Raw genomic sequence first — 17,710 nt, 5'->3', positions numbered from 1 at the left:
CACCCATTTCCATTAAGAAAAACTACCCAAAAAGTACCAGGGACTGCTGAGGTATCATGGCTCCTCAATTTGCAAAGCTACATAGATAATTAAAAACAAATGAAAAATAAAGTTCAAACAATTTCTGGTAAAACTAGAGTGCTCATTCAGATTCACACTCAGTATTTTGCATTTCATGTCAATGATGAACTGGCTAAACTGTCCCTTAAGTATGATCCAGATGCATTATTCTCTTTCAAAGCACAATAATCAACAAAGCTTGATTATAATAATGCAGCTGTCATTGTCCTGTTTAAAGAAACCAAGTGATTACAGTATCCGTAATAAGGATACAAATATCTCACTTAACCTCCTTCATCTTCCATGAACATCACCATCACATCCCCCAAAACTGTCTCATTTTTCCAAAGATGGACAAAATCATACAAAAAAAGGGGAGTATATGGAAGCCAATTATTTTTCTTTAATCCAGAAGCCCATGCAAAAAATTTGATATAATCTACCAAGCTGCTTTCTTAGTAATGTATCAACATGCTTGTGTGTGGAAGCATATAGAAGAGAACTATGAATAGCTATCACCTTACAAAATGATGAACATTTTAATCAATTTAAGCATTCCTCGCCTCAAATGGTGTGCATGTTTTTAATAGGAATGTTAATACAGTCATCTTTTGAACATCAGACAGGTCAAAAAAGAAAAAGAAAAAGAATGTTCTGCTGCTTTACAGTGCTACCTCAGAACCAAAAATAGAGATCTAAGGAAAAAAATTAGCCGTGACAGACCTCCGTGCACATGTGAGATACGACTATTCAGTAGTATACCTCCGCCTGAGTTCCTGCCTGACTTCCTATTTCCTTGGAGGAGCATAAAAAAAACAGAATTAACAGAAGGACTCTACAAATCAGAATTATCAGATTAAAACAGCTATTGCCATGAAACAAATAATAAGTAATCCAAAGACTTTATATTTAGGATTGTTATTTTTCTAGAGTGATGATACAGGCAAATACTTTGTTCTATGAAAGGTTTTAACAAAACAGGTCTCAAAGATCAAAATGACAACGAATATATAGCATTTACATATCTAAACAGAACATTGTATCAAGGAAAATGGTATGCTGACTTGGCGTATAGGTTCTTGTACCACACTGTTAGTAATTTTTCCCTGTAAAAGCCACAGAGTGCGACATCCACTACTCTTCTAGCCAGTTAGGTTAGTGGGGCTTTCCGTGTTTGCAGATATTCATTATATGCACAAATACAGTACCAGACCCATGACTCATTTAGTCATTCAACAGTTCAAAGCCAATTTTTTTTACTGAAATTAAGACAATTATTGTACTCATAAGCAAAACTCTGAAGAGAAAACTACATAATTCAGGAAGGAATGACTGTCTAAGTCTTAGGCCAACTGTACACTGAGAATATTACAACAATAATAACAAATATGTCATTAGTATTCCTATTCTTGTTCTTAAGGCATAATATAATCAATAAAGCATGTAAATTCTCATACTTGGAGTCATGTCACCCAAGAAAACAAATTTCACAAAATTTATTTAAGATTAAAACTTGAAGTTTCATAAATTCCAAACTTCTGGAATATTCAAAGCACACCTTTGATAATGAAAATAGAGTAAGTTCTCAAAGTTTTTGTTTGTGTTTTAATTTACTTAATCACTGCAGATCTTACTCTTTTCATTGCTCATGTTATTATGAAAAGTTACAATTTTCTCTTCAAATACGGTGCATAATTTAATTTTTAAAGCCTAACCGTTATATGGCATAAAATGTTCAGCACATAACTATTTCTGGTTCAGTCATTTATTGCTCCACCTATCATTTGATTTCCCAAATCTTATTAGTAAACAGTGCACGAATTCTGCAAAGATTTAGATATACACAAAATAATAATACTGAATAGCAAGTACTCTGTACAGTTTCTAACATAGTTCTAAGAGCAAACAGCAACTGCACTACTGGATTTGAAAAATGAAATGGTTACAAGTATTATTCTAATTTGTTCCTATGAACCCATTAACCATAAAAAGCCTACTCCCTGCAAAAAGTAAATATGAAAAATCTAATATTCATCATAATCACTCTCCAAAATAGCACTAAAAATTTAATCCTCTGGTTACTGCAGCACTAAATTCTGTAAGTACCACAATGAGACATCATCCAAGTTATTAAAATCTACAAGAAGAAAGTGTAAACACAACATTCACACATAACGCCATCAATCACATCAAATAACTCTTGTATTAATACAACAAAGTACTGGTTTCCTGCTTTCAGAAAAAATGCAACACAAGCCAAATATTACAGACTGAGACAAAATATACAAACAAAGCACAAGTAAACTTTGCATGGAAAGAGCACGGAATAATCTGCAATGCTGTGATGAGATGACTTATTAAGGCAAACTGATTATGTTTGCTCCATAATGTAGGAATTGAAATACAATACTGTACTAATATCTAAACAACACCCTTTTCAAAACAAGAATCTACTAAATTTTTCTTGTAATTTCTAATATACAGTACGATATATTATACACAGTATGTATTTGTAACTACACTGAAGCTATGTCCTGTACACTATACTATTCAAGAATAGTCCAGGTTTTCAAAACTTCAAGCCTCTTAGAACTGTAACAAAAATATACTAAACTAGGTACTGTATTGCATATCAGTTGACACAATACTATATGTACTTTATTCCACAACATTTAAAATCTCTAGAAAATCAAGGTACACCACTTATTTATAAGTACTGTACTTCAAATATATTCAAGTTCCAGGTTTATTTGTATTTTCCTTGATTACAAACCAGTGCCTTGTAATCAGGAGTACTCCCAGCACCAACTGCAAATGTTTGCTGGAGCTTGGTAACAAGATGGTTAACTGGTGGTAGGTAAGTGATTGGTATGGTAACACCCAACCACCTGTCTGCAGCCAAGCACTTTCCCTTCACAACTGTTGGCTATTTGGGGATGGTTGTGGTAAGATTATGATACAAGGATTTGGCTTGTATACCTATGAAAAATTAAAATTGTCTTGAAAATCTGGTATGCAAATACATGAATGCAAACCACTGCCTTTTATATGGGAGACTTACTCCTAAGGGGAGGAGTTACTTGGAACTGACTGGCACTGATCCGTCACCTGGAAGTTTCATTTTCCCAGTCATGAAAAAAATATCAAAATGACACCTGTAATCTTCTGTACATCCTGGGATGGAGATACAGCAGCTGATAGAGCACTGAGGCACAGAGGAAAACACAGGACCCTTTCATTCCCAAATGGAGCTAGTATAATACATCTATTGAGAGTTATGATGATGGAAGCTTTACCCTGAGGGTCAACCACTGTTTCAAAGGAAAGAGAAAAAGTCACATCTCTGAAGTCAAAGCTCAAAGACAGGAAAATATTGTGTCGCCATCTGCACCATGGCCCCTTCCACTACTTCTTCAGTACAGCTACTGGTTTGCTAAGAGATTATGCTCAAGAAGAGATGCCAGCCAATTACCCATTCAATCCCATCTTTATGTAACTTAACTGTGATAATCCCATCCTTATGCCACTTTGTGGGCTTTCACATGGACTGAATGGTCGTCCTCTTTTCAAGCAACCTGTATGCCTGCTTAATTGTATCAAAAATTCTATTCTGTTTAAACCTCCTATAGTCTAAATGTACTCTGCTTCCTTTCTTTTTCTTCTTGCAGCACTGTTTGTTGCTTTACTTGTCTTCTTTCATGTTTCATTTATTTTTTGACATTCTGTGACTTCTCTACTTGCCTATTTGGGAATCTTTACTACAAATGATACAAATATGGTGAGGACCTATGGTCAAGAGCTTCATAAAGCATCCACACACTATCTCAGCTCACACATCTCTTATTGGTCAGAACTATACTCATCTATTATTCTGAACCACATCCATATTGATAGACCCCTAATGTAATCACTCATACAAAACAGTCAATAACCAAAGAAATATCGAGAAAGTTTAAATCTGCAAATCAGCACAGCCAGATGCCATGACAGGATGGTGGCCAAAGAAGATGTGCTGGGTTGTTGACAGAAGACTGGCAGTGCCCTGCACTCAACTACATACCACAAATTACCTGCCTTGTTAACAAGCTTCAATGGCTGCTCCCAGCTCGGACCGGAAATGCTCCTATATATATCAGGCACGACTTTGTATTCTTATCAAAACACATATGATTAAAACATAATACACATTTCAAACAGCTTAATCTTAAGAACAGCATTTCTAACTACACATGAATTAGTACCTACTGTATTTCACCTTTCAAACATGTAAGTCTGTACCAGACTGCTCATTCTGTGCATGATGTAAATTTTCACACAGTTGGCAGGTTAAGCTATTTCATAACAACTACTATTACTACTGTACTACTGTCATCAATAACAGTAATAATAATGCAAGTACAAAAAATCCTATTGTAAACTTTTTGAAGTATATTATTTTGAATATACAAACTTCTTTAGTTATAGAATTTTGTAGTTATACTAGCATAAAAAATTTACTTGAAAACAGTTTTTGTTCCTTCATTTTTAAGAAACTTTCAACTCTTTAACAGTTTTCCCTGTGCAAAACTTATTTTTCAATGCCATTCATATTTAGCAAAGTCCCTGGTCACTAGTTAAAAGGCCAGGAGAAAGAACCATAACTACAATATAAATGTTAATCTACAGATTAACATAAGCATATGTATGAATTATTGATAATGAACAAACTGAACAACTAGTTTTCTGTACCTGTGTGACACTCTTACCTCTAATTTATGAGTCTTAAATCTACAATTCAAATTTTGTGAGAGCAAGAAAAAGCAATACCTTCAGAGAGAGAGAGAGAGAGAGAGCGAGAACGATTGAAATTCTTATTACCTATAAACTAATAAGGCTATGACCTTGTTGAATCATCAGCAATTTTGAGATCTTAATTGAAATTTGCACCATGCTGTGGCATAAAAGGCGCACAAAGTAAGCAATTCATGTGTGTGTGTGTGTGTGTGTGTGCATTATACATTCTGGGAGCATTATACATTCTGTATATACATTCCGATCCTGTTGATCTGTATACTTTTCTGAATAAATTGGTTACAACATCAGATACACCACATACTGCTTCCTCAATTGGTATGATTGTGCAATAATGTACAGTGTAGCACATGCATAAACCATGATGTACAGCAGTAACATAAAACTTATCAGTTTCATTTTTTTACTATCCATTATACAATACCATTTTACACATTTTTACTCTAAACTGTTTTGGTATTTCTTTTATCATGTTGTATTCTTAGTTTACTTGGGACTTGTGCACAGCTTAAAAATATTACCTTCACTTGCTTTCAAAGTGGTATCCTCTTTGACAATGGTGTTACGGCACAGTACTGTGAAAGGTGCATAAATAAAAAATCCCTCTTAATACAAGGCTGATTAAGCCACGTGTAGGGTGTCATGACACAACAAACAAAAACTTACAATGTCAAGTAACAATAACCAAAAACTTATGGGTATTATCAATTCTATCTTTAGTATGCAAGATGGGGTTACATTACACAATTTTACACATAAGCAGCTCTTAACCGAGTTTCAGTTCCTTATAGATCATCTTCAGGATTGGTTAGATTATTTATACAGATGATCCTCTCTTTCCAACAGAGTTATGCCTAACCATAACGATCAAAATAATAAGCCATTATATAATTAACATCCTTTCAATGAACATCTGACTAAAGAAATAACCAATGAATGTAGTCTTCCATTTTAAAAAAACTTAACCTAAGTCTACGAAAATTTAATGGTAGCATTAGCACTATCTACATGCACATTATGCATGGAAACTCCCCGTCAATGCACTTACTTGAAAATACTCATATCCTTTTGATTGTGGTAGGTGACTACACTAACACTAATTGGTTTAAGGTGAGGCTCAGCAAGAGAATATAGAGACAAATTCATCAATATCTTTTGGATACTGGCAAGAATAATGAAGCAAACAACTCCACCTCTTTCTCTCTCTTCCAAAGATATGCAAGGAGGAGCTATACGTACATCAGTACCAGTTGATGGGGCAGATGTTTTCTTCAAAAGATGTCTATTGTACTTGTTAGTGGAATTTTTGCTTCTTCTTTCCATTACCATAAGCAGGGTCATCCTGGACATGTCTGTCAAGTTTTGCTTATCTTCTATAGTTTATATATTCTAATATTTGTACACCATACAAGCAAAAGCATTTACCTTTTTTATTTTTGGTAGTTAACTTTCTTGCCATTTCTAGTAACTTTGGCCTCCTGTATCTGCAATCTTATTTCTACCTTAATCAAGGTTCACTAAGCTCTTCACTTATGTTTTTCAGCTCAACAATGACAAGCTGATGACTATCTTCTTCTTCAATTTCTATTTCTCACTGCTTGCCATACAGTAATATCTTGTTATTCATTTCTTCAACAGTACCATCTTTAGAGAAGCCTTTTAAAAAGTTTTAACATGTGTCTTTGAGACATTCTTCCACAAAAATTATCTTCATCTCTCATTACATATTATTCAAGCAAAAATATTTCTTCATCAATGATCTTATGTAGATCTTCCCTACGTTTTTGCAGCTTCGTCGCTTGACGTCAGTGTTGTGGAATATATGATGCCTTCTGAACAGTTGAAACCATTTGTAACTTGCAATAAAAGCCTGGGTAAACTTTGAAGCATCTTCTTGCTTTGCCACATCAAGGTACCATCAAAGGTTCTTGCAGTAGCCAGCATCATTGGTACACTACCCAGCATATGCTTCTAAACTGGATCGTCCATCCAAGCGATAAGTAATTTTTCCATATCACACATTGGCACAACTCTTTTCTTTGTGATGATAGTAGGTTTAAGGCAAGCACATGACTTTACTGACTCAGCTTCCCTTGGCATTTTTATGACCAACTTAAAAAAAGGCACAGTTCTAATGTTAATGCCATTACTAACTCTCATCCAGGTAAAAGATTTCCTTCTCTTCAGAAGGAAATCTACTGCCTGGATGAAAGATACACTTGGGCTTTAGCAGACATAGTAATGTGCTTTGAAAATATAATCTAGAGAAAAAACATTATAATATTAATGCACTGTAAGTAAATTATATCAGTCTTGAAAGCAACCTTTGCTGATGTAGAGTATATATATTAATTTAGCCAATTCTCCAGGGTGCATTTACTATGTTAATATTCCTGACCAAAATATGCCCGCAATACAAATGAAAGGATGTTTAATAAATCTAGCTAAGGAGACTTAGGTAAACTTAATTGCTTTGTAAATACAGAGCTCTCCCACAACACCTTTGAGTTCTCTTGTTCTTAAGTCTCAACGCCAGCTTTTCTCATGCTCAGTTTTTTCATGTTTACCTCTGTTATATTTACTTCCATTGTGCATGTGTATGTGCTGGAGGGAACCAACTTCTGCCTGTTTCCCTTCATGGGATTCAAGTATGTACATAATTTTTTTAACTGGGAGGGTTTACTATGCCAATAATTTTCTTTTACTGTTTTATCAAATTTCCTGAGTTTTTCCTCCCTTTCCTGAGAAGATTGGCTTTTAATGTTATTTTTGTGCTTATTACATATTGCATTTGTTACTATGTTGAAGTACATTATTAGTAATGATAAATTAACTTGTAAATTTTTCCTTAAGTTTTTACTGCACTATTCCTATCAGTAAAACAACTTCAACACCTAGGTATCTGTGCTTTGTTCCTTCCCTAGCATACAAAGCGGTAGCGTAGTGTTGTGTACAGTGAGTACTGGATTAAGGGACTGGTGAAGTTTTACCACAAGGCTAGATCTGTTTGCAAACTAGTTTTGGGGCAAAAACCCAGCAGGCAGGCAAAAAGGACGTTACAATCTCCTCTTTCATACTGCCAGCCCTACCTCCAAAAATCCAGTTCCAGAAAGCTCAAAAAGTATTTTGCACTATGATGTGATCACCAAATTACATGGGCTCACCCTGCTGTTCCCTTTCATGGATACACAAAAGAACGTGAGAAGAATACAATGTTATTCCAGAGTAATTAAGCTCTACAATAAAATACATGAGACACACATACAGGTTAATGTACTCATTAACAGCATGAGAAAGAAACTATTTCTAACCAATGCCAGTGCCTTAACCATAACACATTGTTAAGATTTAAAATTGCCACTATACAATAATTTCTTTAAGCAGTGATGATTACAAAGTTTAAATTAATAAGCATTAACAATCCTACTGAATACAAGTCAGGTTAAGAGAAAGGGGATAAACAACTAACATTTTACTCAAACCTTCACCTTGATCCCAACAGGTACTAATGATCTCAAAAAAACTGTTATGCCAAGCAGGAAAACAAGTCATGTCACCAAAGCACAGCAAATTACAAACAATCTTTACATGGGCCAAAATCAGTTCATGTAAACACATTACCAAGATGATAAACAGCAAATCACAAACAATTGTTACTGAAAGTCAAATGTTAATAAATGTCAACCTGTAAACGGAACAAAAACAAAACAAACATCCAACCATAAGCAACATACTACAGTACCAAGCTCAATTTCAAACTAACCTGAGCGCTGGCAGATTGAAGCTGATTATTTCAGGGTAAAATACCGGCCGATTCCATCGCCTTGGAATACGTTAGTGGTACGTTTAAAAAGGTATCCATGCATGACAACAGGCTGGGTTGCATCATGCTGATCAGACAAATACACCAGATCTTTGTCAGTGACATCTGTATGACGGTTCTCCATACTCTTCTCCAGTTCATTTACCTCGGTTCTCATCACACTTACCTTAAAACAAACAAGAACAAGATTAGCCTTCACTTGACTGGTCCTGCATACCGCATTTCCTTTGTAAAATGTAGTTTCAATTTAAACACATCATAAACTTGATATAAAGATGATGCCACAGTAAGCTACTTTGCTGGAAGGGGAAAATATACATCAACAAAGAACAAAAATTGTATCCTAAAACAGGAATGGTTTCATCAGCACTGAAGTATCAGGAAAACACCCATATGATTATCCCCAAGAACTTTATTAGAGAACTGATATCGCTCCAATTAATTGATATGTTGACTATGTGCATTCCTCCAAATTAGTGTTGTTCAAAATTATTTGATATGTTGGCTATATTAATTCCTATTCCTATTCCTATTACACTACTACTGTATTTTATGTATTACTGTACATATATTATGAGTTATTTTAACTAGAGTATCAAACCACATCTCTTAAGAACACTGACTTTTATGTTTTTATGTTTATTTCTGAGTACTGTACTTGTGGTGAGGTTCTGCAATCAAAATGCAGAGTGTACTGGATTATGTTACATAGCTGCTGCAGTGGCATTTCTATGTCATCATATATTTGGCAGGGATCAATCTTACATACCGGTATTTCTTTGAAAAACTACAACTAATTTTAGTCACTTGCTATATATCTGTAAGATACAAAATTTCAAATCATGTAAGAATTCTATAAAGTCAACAGGTGATGAAAAGTTACGAGCTAAGATTGTAGCCTTTTACAGGTAGGTGTTAAGAGTTACAATAGGGTTAGGTTCTTGCATGCATGTCGGATGTCAATTTTAATGTAAATCAGTTTGCAATTCAGTCTACAGCTATATATAGGCTACCCCATGGTCTAAATCCTTTTACCTACAGCATACCATGGTTTTATCACCATGAGTATATTTTTAAACAATAACTTTATCATTCTTTACATTAATGATTATTTTCATTTGTTTCACTGAGAATTCAGTAAACTTTACTTTTTACAATGTTGTGTTCACTTGCTACGAATTATACTAGCGAGTACTGTGTCACTCATATCGTATTCTAGACAGGACTCTTATTGTTTTTAAGAAATGTATTAAAAAGATATTATTGATCTTATGTTTTATTGCAATCATCAATTTCCCACTTTGCCTTGTAATATCACAGAAACCTTGCATATTTAACTTACTTTTTGTATCTTACCCCATGTTTACATCTAGTCTACTTGTGGCGTTTCGTTCTACAAAGACACAATTTTTTTTTTTTTTAACTGGGTATCACACTTATATATATAGAGTACACAGGAGACTATTTTATCAATACTAATATATTTCATTTAACTAATAATTTTCCAATTCATCTCAATGTTTTGTAACTCGCTTGCCCCCATGTTTACATCCATGTTTTATATGCTTCAATGGTAAGCCAGTGGTAACTGCGCCCAAAGTAAAATCTGTTTAACCTTATTTCAGTTGACTGATGAATATCGCACCAGATTAATTCTGCACAGTATGGAAAAGTATTTTACTATTACTGATCACTAGTCTGATCTCAACAAATTTCCATTTCATTATAATATTACAAAACATTTTTGTGATGTTTGCGTAACACTTGTGATGCACGTTTGATGCTTACGTTTTCGCATTTACTTGAGGTTTTAAGTTTGTTCTGAGAATGGTTATTAACTCCTAGTTTTTGCATGGGAAATGTAACATTTTATCCTTTTTATTTTATGAATTCATCAAAACTGTCGACGAACTTTCTCACTGCCTTTCTTGCTACCCGAACAGTATGAAAACTGAATCTTCTTTTGAACCTTCTGAACCATCCAGTACTTTTGATTAATTCTTGTTGACAGTTATCACCTGCACATCCCTTAAGGATTTGAAACAGACTTCTAGCCTTTGCCTGGATAGTAATATTTCTTAATGGTGTTCGTTTTATAATTTGGTCTTCTATCCACACCACTGATAACCATTCCACTTCATGGATTGGCTCTCGCCTTTACTTCGTAATTACAGTAGCATTCACTGAAGCAAAACTTTTACCAACTTCACGAATGTGTTCTCGATTCTGCTGAATGTGGAATTCCTAGGTCACATGCTATTTTCCTTAATCTTTTTCATCCTTCATACTCATTAACCACATTCACTATTAATTCCAAGTTGATATTCTTTCTTGCCTTTTGGGCTGGCTGAATTGTTGACGATCAAAGTGTCACTTTGTCGACATACTGCAGCTTATCAAAAACTTTTCAAACAGTAAATGAGGTGCAAATCAGTGCTATCAGTGAGAGAGAGAGAGAGAGAGAGAGAGAGAGAGAGAGAGAGAGAGAGAGAGAGAGAGAGAGAGAGAGAGAGAGAGAGAGAGAGAATCAAAGCAGATGTGTTTGTGTTCATTCTTGTTAGGTGGGCCACAAACTACCAAACATTTTTGATCGTACACTGCTACAGACTACAGCTGGTGTACAATCAAATTCCTAAATTGTTTAATTGTATGATTTTATACTATGCTGGATATACATGTTTGACAGTGTGTTGGGACTGTTACTCATAAGCACTGCCTGCTGCATGATATTTTGTAAATTTTTAAAATTTTTTTTATAGTTCTCTTTTTTTCATAATTTTTTTTGCTACTGTTGTAAACGCGGACCGTCATAAATTACAGCTGTCGCAAGTCAATGCCTACCTGTATAGCATCTAATACAATCAGAGGTTAATGGTACATTACTGGGCAAAGGACCCCTGCATATCTACATTTTTTCCATCTGGTTAAAACACACCATTTTTTATTTGTTTTCTGCACCTAAAATACCAACTTACAAAACACCCAAATCAACAAAACATTAATACTCATAACTGACACCATGTATTTAAAAAAGAAAAAAGCTGATGTATAATGAAAGCAAGAAGCTTCCAATGGCAGGCATGACTAAAACCACTGTCTACTGCAGTGTAGCAATAATAATAATAATAATAATAATAAACTCTCTCAGAACTTCTCAGCTGACATGATAAGCACAGAGCACACTTATAAACTTACTAATATATAATGGTATTTCTACCGAAATACTTCCAATAAAGGTATTTCTACCAAAATATCTTTAAAGAAAACAAAAATTTTTGTTTTAAATGAACCATAATCACAACCCTTGGCTAATCTTTTCCAAAGACGGTTTGAGATCACCATAGGTCAGTCCCTTGATGATAAATGTGTTGTGTATTTAAGTATGACAAAAGCTGGAAAACAAACATAAACATTAGTGTGACATTGTTTCAGATCTTCTAAACATATTTAAAAACAAGTAAAAGAAAAATGTATATACCTAAATGCACTTACAACATTAAGAAACACTGAGAAGACATTACTTAATCATTTCCTAAAAATATTTTTAAAGAAGGTAAAAGATAGAATATTTTATGCCTAAATAGTTATAGCATTAACCATAAGCAGTACACTTTAAAAGTTAACTCAAATCACTGAACTACAGCATGCTGCCATTAAAATAATTCAGTTGCTAAAACACACAAATTACTGTGTACCAATGAGATCTGATTCAGTACATACAAAAAGGAAAATAACATACCGCATCCACCACTTCATAGCTGCTTCTTCCCTGTGCAACAGATATTGCATGGACATAATCTACAGTAGTGTGCCTAAAATGCTCCTTCTTTGTAGCAATCACTAAATTGTTCATCCTATCTGCTTCATGCACACGTGTCCTGACACACCAGAAGACCTCTTGCAGGATATTGTCCATGTCGCCACTCACTTTTTCAAAGTAATGCCTCAGATCCTTTACGCCCGCAGTTCACTAGAAAGGTGGTTACAATAGGAACACTGACTTTTTAAAAGAACCGAAAACAACATATATTTTCATAAAAATGCAGAATGCATTTTATGAGACAGGTTATACTCTAATATAACAATTTCTAAAACTATAATGATGGGGAAAGTTTTTAAGCTCCAGTCACTAGAAAAACAGCCACCTTTCTCTTAAGTCTGAGATACTCTCAAAGGACAATTGAAAAACAACTTTCAAATGCATGACTACCAGTAAACATATAAGATTCTCCCATATATAAGCAGTACAAGGTCATGGCAAAGCTTCATAACACAGTACTACAGAGAGGTAAGATAAAAACAAAATGGATTAGCACAAGTATTTTGTAAAAAAGCCAAATGGAATAAAGTATAAGTATTTTGTTCTTCAGACTGGCTGTGACCATAAGAAGTAAATAGTCAGCTGCACTTACTTCTTGATAAAGTTGGCTAAGTTCTTGTAATAGCACGAAGCTGCCTGATCTTGCTGGTATGGTGAGCAGTATTTGGTGCAGTTTCCCAAGAGCTGCCAGCATACGATTGAGTGCAGACTGCACAGTTGTATCATTTCCAAAATATCCTGCCAGGGTCCCATAAGCTGTGGATCAAATGCCTGGAGAAAGAAAAAAAAATTAAATGCAACATACACTATACTGTGTATTACAATAAAGAGCAAAGTGGATATCAGCTCAGTCAATGTTTGGACAATCATATAAATAACCTCTAAATCGATAAATACCAAAAATACTCACTCTTGTTCCTGGTTGAATTGTTTCAGCTAACACCATCTGATTACAATGCTTTACCACCTGTAAAGGAATTAAAAAATTTTAAGTTAGGTTGCAGTTTTAGTTTGGGAACAGAGTTTAAATTTTGTAAGAGAAAATGCAAAAATTAAAATTGTGGCATAAAATAGGAACAAAATTAAAATTCTGTAGCAAAACTAGAACAAAATTAAAATATTGTGGCAAAAATAGAAAAAAAATTTTGTAACACTAAATAGGGAACAAAATTAAATTTTTGTGGCACAAAATAGGTACTAAAGTTAAAATTTTGGTGGCATGAATAGAACAAAAATTTTGTAACACTAAATCGGAACAAAATTAAAATTTGTATCACAAATGTGACCTACCATTATAACAAAATCATCTGGAAGAAAGATGACATACAACCTGGGCTCTGAGTTTGCAAGAGAGTCCACCAGATTCCCAAAACTAAAGTGTAGCAATACTGAAGGGTTTCCACTGGTAGCTCATTTTTCCCTTATAGTAAATCTGCATAATATTGTAGGCTACATTGGATTCCTGAGCATTAAAACAGGCATAAATCATAGTATGAAACTGCACTTTTTCAACAACTATGAAACTCCACTTTTCAACAAACAGAATGTGTCCTACCTTTCTCCAATTTCACCTCCAGATATCCAAGTCCTCCCAGCATTTTCATCCAAATTTGCCTGTAAAAATCACACAATCAATTATAGTTCTAAACTAAGAGTTCTTAATTACATAAAACCATCCACCCTCAATAATATAACTACCAAATCTTTCTCAAGATTGGCTGATCAACTTCTTGACTCTCTTTGAACCACATTACACCTGAACATTTAAGTACACAAATGTACATTTTGATAGTTACTAATACTGTGAAACTGACTGTACCAATTCTCTTATCTATCTTGTTACATTTTATCTTTATTGATATTCACCATTCTCTTTCTTATCCTACTTATCACTACTTAAAATGACCTAAATCTTGTCCTGGTGTCACCTAAGAAGAAAACTTTCTAAAATTAATATTATCCACATTATAGTTATTTAATTCTAAATCTTTTTCAGTATGTCCTGTTTTCTCTCCTCATACATCTACATTTAGCATATGTGCAAAATCAACCTGAAGAGTTGCCTCTGATAATGATAGTGATATTTCAGTCAGTTGTAAAGAAGTCAGTCAATCTTTTTTATAAAAACTACATCTTTGATCACAAAATTTGCCTTAAGTTGCAATTGTTTTCATTCCAAAGGTCAATGGAAATGACAAGAAAACATCTTGAAAAGGAGGAAAATTGGGGTTTAACTACAATGACAGTTTTAGACTTCACTCTCAAAAGCTTCAAGGCTACAGGAATCAAGAGAAAAAAAGATGTTGGAGTAGAAATCCAAAGCCTAGTAGAAGAGAAAACGAAACAGTCACTGAACCAAGCAATATGGGGATTGCTGATCTCAACTAGCAGTAAAAGTAGAACATGGTGATGGGCACATGTTGTATGTAATCTAAAGACAACAATATCTCCTTTTGGAATCGTGAACAATAGTCAAACAAATAGCCTTAACAGTAAAAACATAATCCTCAGAGCAAATACTGGAAAACAGATTCTACTGTGAAAGAAAACTGCAAGCTACATCCACAATGCTGTAATATGGAAGTTATTTACAGAAATGATAAAGCCATTATACTTAGTAAACTGGAAAGGAAAATAATGGCATCAAAATAAAACAACAAATAAATTTTAGATGATGACTTAAGAATGAAACTATTAATACTGTACTGTATATCCAAAAGATACGCTAGAAGCAATCTGAGTACCTAAAATGTTGATGTAGTTACCGAGGTTGATTTTTATCATTAATAATCAGATTCAATGAATTCGATGAAGAGTAGAGAAAATCATAAAGAAACTAATGATCTTTTTAAAAGCTTCAATGAAAGTTTGCATTCTTCCCAAAAGCATAATACAACTAACATTGAATTAGTAATAAGTTATAAATGACGGCAAGAGTATTGGAAAACATTATTAACATCACCATAATTCTTAAAAACACAACCTGACATGTAGCTCATATACAAAAATTACACTAATACTATACACCAATATATATAAAAAAACAGGTATACTGTAATCCTGTATTTAAAACACTACATTCTCATAAGGGAGAAAAGACCACTGAACCATGGTTTTAAAAGTAATTAAGCGAAAATGGAGTCCACTTTTTGTTGTTGACTAACTTTCACTAACCATATGTAATTAAGCTCATGCTCAATAGTGGGTAAACCAGAACTGTATGTAAATTCAGTCACTGGGGTAACACTACTTTTTATTTCAGCGAGGCTGTTGTGACATATGCTGCTTTCTTTATGTGTACTAGTTTTCTGGAAATCCCTGTTTGGTCGACAGATTAATAGTGGAGGTCATGAGGTACTGTATTATGTATTCTCACCTTATTTCTCATTACAGAATTTTTCTACACTTCACTATAAAAAATCAAAATGAGAAAATATTTTTGCAACCCTTCTTCCTATTCTTCTTCCTCATTAAATGATTAGATTATTTGACCTCTTTCTATGCAATGTTTTGATGATAATGCCCCTTTCACCTCTCCACCATCTGCTGCTAGATCTCTATATCAAAAGCTCTTTCTTCATCCACATACTATTTAGTATATTTGAACTGGCTAGTGTCACTTAACTGTTTAAATGAAACATTTTCTAAATTATTTACCTAGAATTTCCATACAATTAGATTTTGAATTCAAACCTCCTCCATTACAATTCAGGTGTTCAAATTGCTTCAAACTTCGTTTTAAAAAAGAACAAAATGAAAGTAACTCTGTAACTATATGTAATCCCAAAAGTAGTTTTATTTTCAATATATCCAGGATATTCTTACTAATTACTACAGATTTAGAGTGCCTTATCCATCCTCACTAGAATATTACTCTGTATTTGGATTCCTAATTCATATTTTAAAAATAAGAAAATAAATTATATAAAGTTACTACAATTAATATCCTGTCACTCTGATTTACCATCTCATTGAGACTCACATTTAGCCACTATTCAACTACTGAAAGAGTCACCTTCACCATCCAGCCATTTAACACCCAGAAAGGAGCCAACCACCATATTTTACTCAGTGGCAGATGAAATGCCATCATTAAGTTCAATGCCTGTTTTCCCACTCTAGAATGTTGGAAAACTTTGGAGTTATCTCCTGCCTGTAGTTTCCAGTCATATAACCCCTCCTCAAAACCTCTGGAGAGCAACCAGCAGTCCATTCTATTAGATCCCCATTCTCTCTTACACAATTTTTGTCTCTGAACACCTGTTACATGTGGGCATTAGGTTGCTCCCATCTATTTGCCTTGTTTAAAAATTACAGTGCATCACACACTACACAGCACTAGTATACACCTACAAAATGGATTGTATATCCTATCCCCTTTGGGAACTTCTACTTACCTACATTACTCCTAAATAAACTTTGAATTACTTAAATGCTCACAGTAATGTAATTAGAAACCAGACATGTAACACTGAAATTTAGCATAAAACCTTTGATTTCTTAAGTGGACAAAACAATTAGTCTTGTACACCTAAATGATATTTACCCAACTCTTCTCAAAGAACTAACTCAAGGAGACTGTACAAGAAAATTTTCCATTCCCTTCCATGCATTTCCAACTCACCACTTGGCCTTCACCAGCCCCTTGAATAAAACAATGATACACTACCAATGACATGTATATGTTACCCATGGATTTGTGTCCATGGAAGTTACTCTCTTCCTTCCTTAGAAGACCTCAGCCAGATAGGCTAATTTTCTGTCTACCTAATCCTCAACTCATACCTGCAGGAAATAATCTATTACAGTGCTGTATACTAAAGCAACAACTCAGGGCTTCATTTGGGAGATCCTCAGAATGATGATGACAATGTTATTTCCTGGTACTGTACAGTATAAACAATCATCACAAAAACCAAAGTCAGATTTTCTTTTTATAGAGTGTACAGATGTAATGAGTTCCCTCTCCTTGTGGTAACATGTAAAGAAGAAAAATGCCTTCATTCAGATTTTCATGGCCAAATCCATTTAGATAAACATAAAAACAAGAAAAAAACACTAACTCTAAACTTTGGTGAGTCCCTTGACACTCAACATTGTCAATTATGGCCTTCATCTTTCACTACTGCACCTGCAAAATAAAAAAGAATCTTCTAATCCATGCCAATGAGTACTAATAAAACTATGTCAATCTCAAAACCCAAATTAGAATATGG

The 17,710-nt window shown here is 34.1% G+C and overlaps 1 protein-coding gene across 1 annotated transcript in view; it reads right to left on the bottom strand.

Moving 5' to 3' along the window:
* Nucleotides 1–16,707, bottom strand: part of CenB1A (Centaurin beta 1A) — a 55,967-nt gene extending 39,260 nt beyond the window's left edge. The window contains 12 exon segments of the mRNA XM_067085222.1: nucleotides 784–855; nucleotides 8,615–8,877; nucleotides 10,204–10,206; nucleotides 12,014–12,066; nucleotides 12,414–12,634; nucleotides 12,637–12,644; nucleotides 13,087–13,148; nucleotides 13,150–13,239; nucleotides 13,241–13,265; nucleotides 13,405–13,428; nucleotides 13,430–13,461; nucleotides 16,612–16,707. Coding sequence (XP_066941323.1) covers nucleotides 784–855; nucleotides 8,615–8,877; nucleotides 10,204–10,206; nucleotides 12,014–12,066; nucleotides 12,414–12,634; nucleotides 12,637–12,644; nucleotides 13,087–13,148; nucleotides 13,150–13,239; nucleotides 13,241–13,265; nucleotides 13,405–13,428; nucleotides 13,430–13,461; nucleotides 16,612–16,707 — 949 coding nt within the window.
* Nucleotides 16,708–17,710: the final 1,003 nt, after the last annotated feature.

Source organism: Macrobrachium rosenbergii, chromosome 42 (genome assembly GCF_040412425.1).
Source record: "Macrobrachium rosenbergii isolate ZJJX-2024 chromosome 42, ASM4041242v1, whole genome shotgun sequence".
Classification (NCBI taxonomy): domain Eukaryota; kingdom Metazoa; phylum Arthropoda; class Malacostraca; order Decapoda; family Palaemonidae; genus Macrobrachium; species Macrobrachium rosenbergii.
This window is presented reverse-complemented; position numbering and strand designations above follow the sequence as displayed.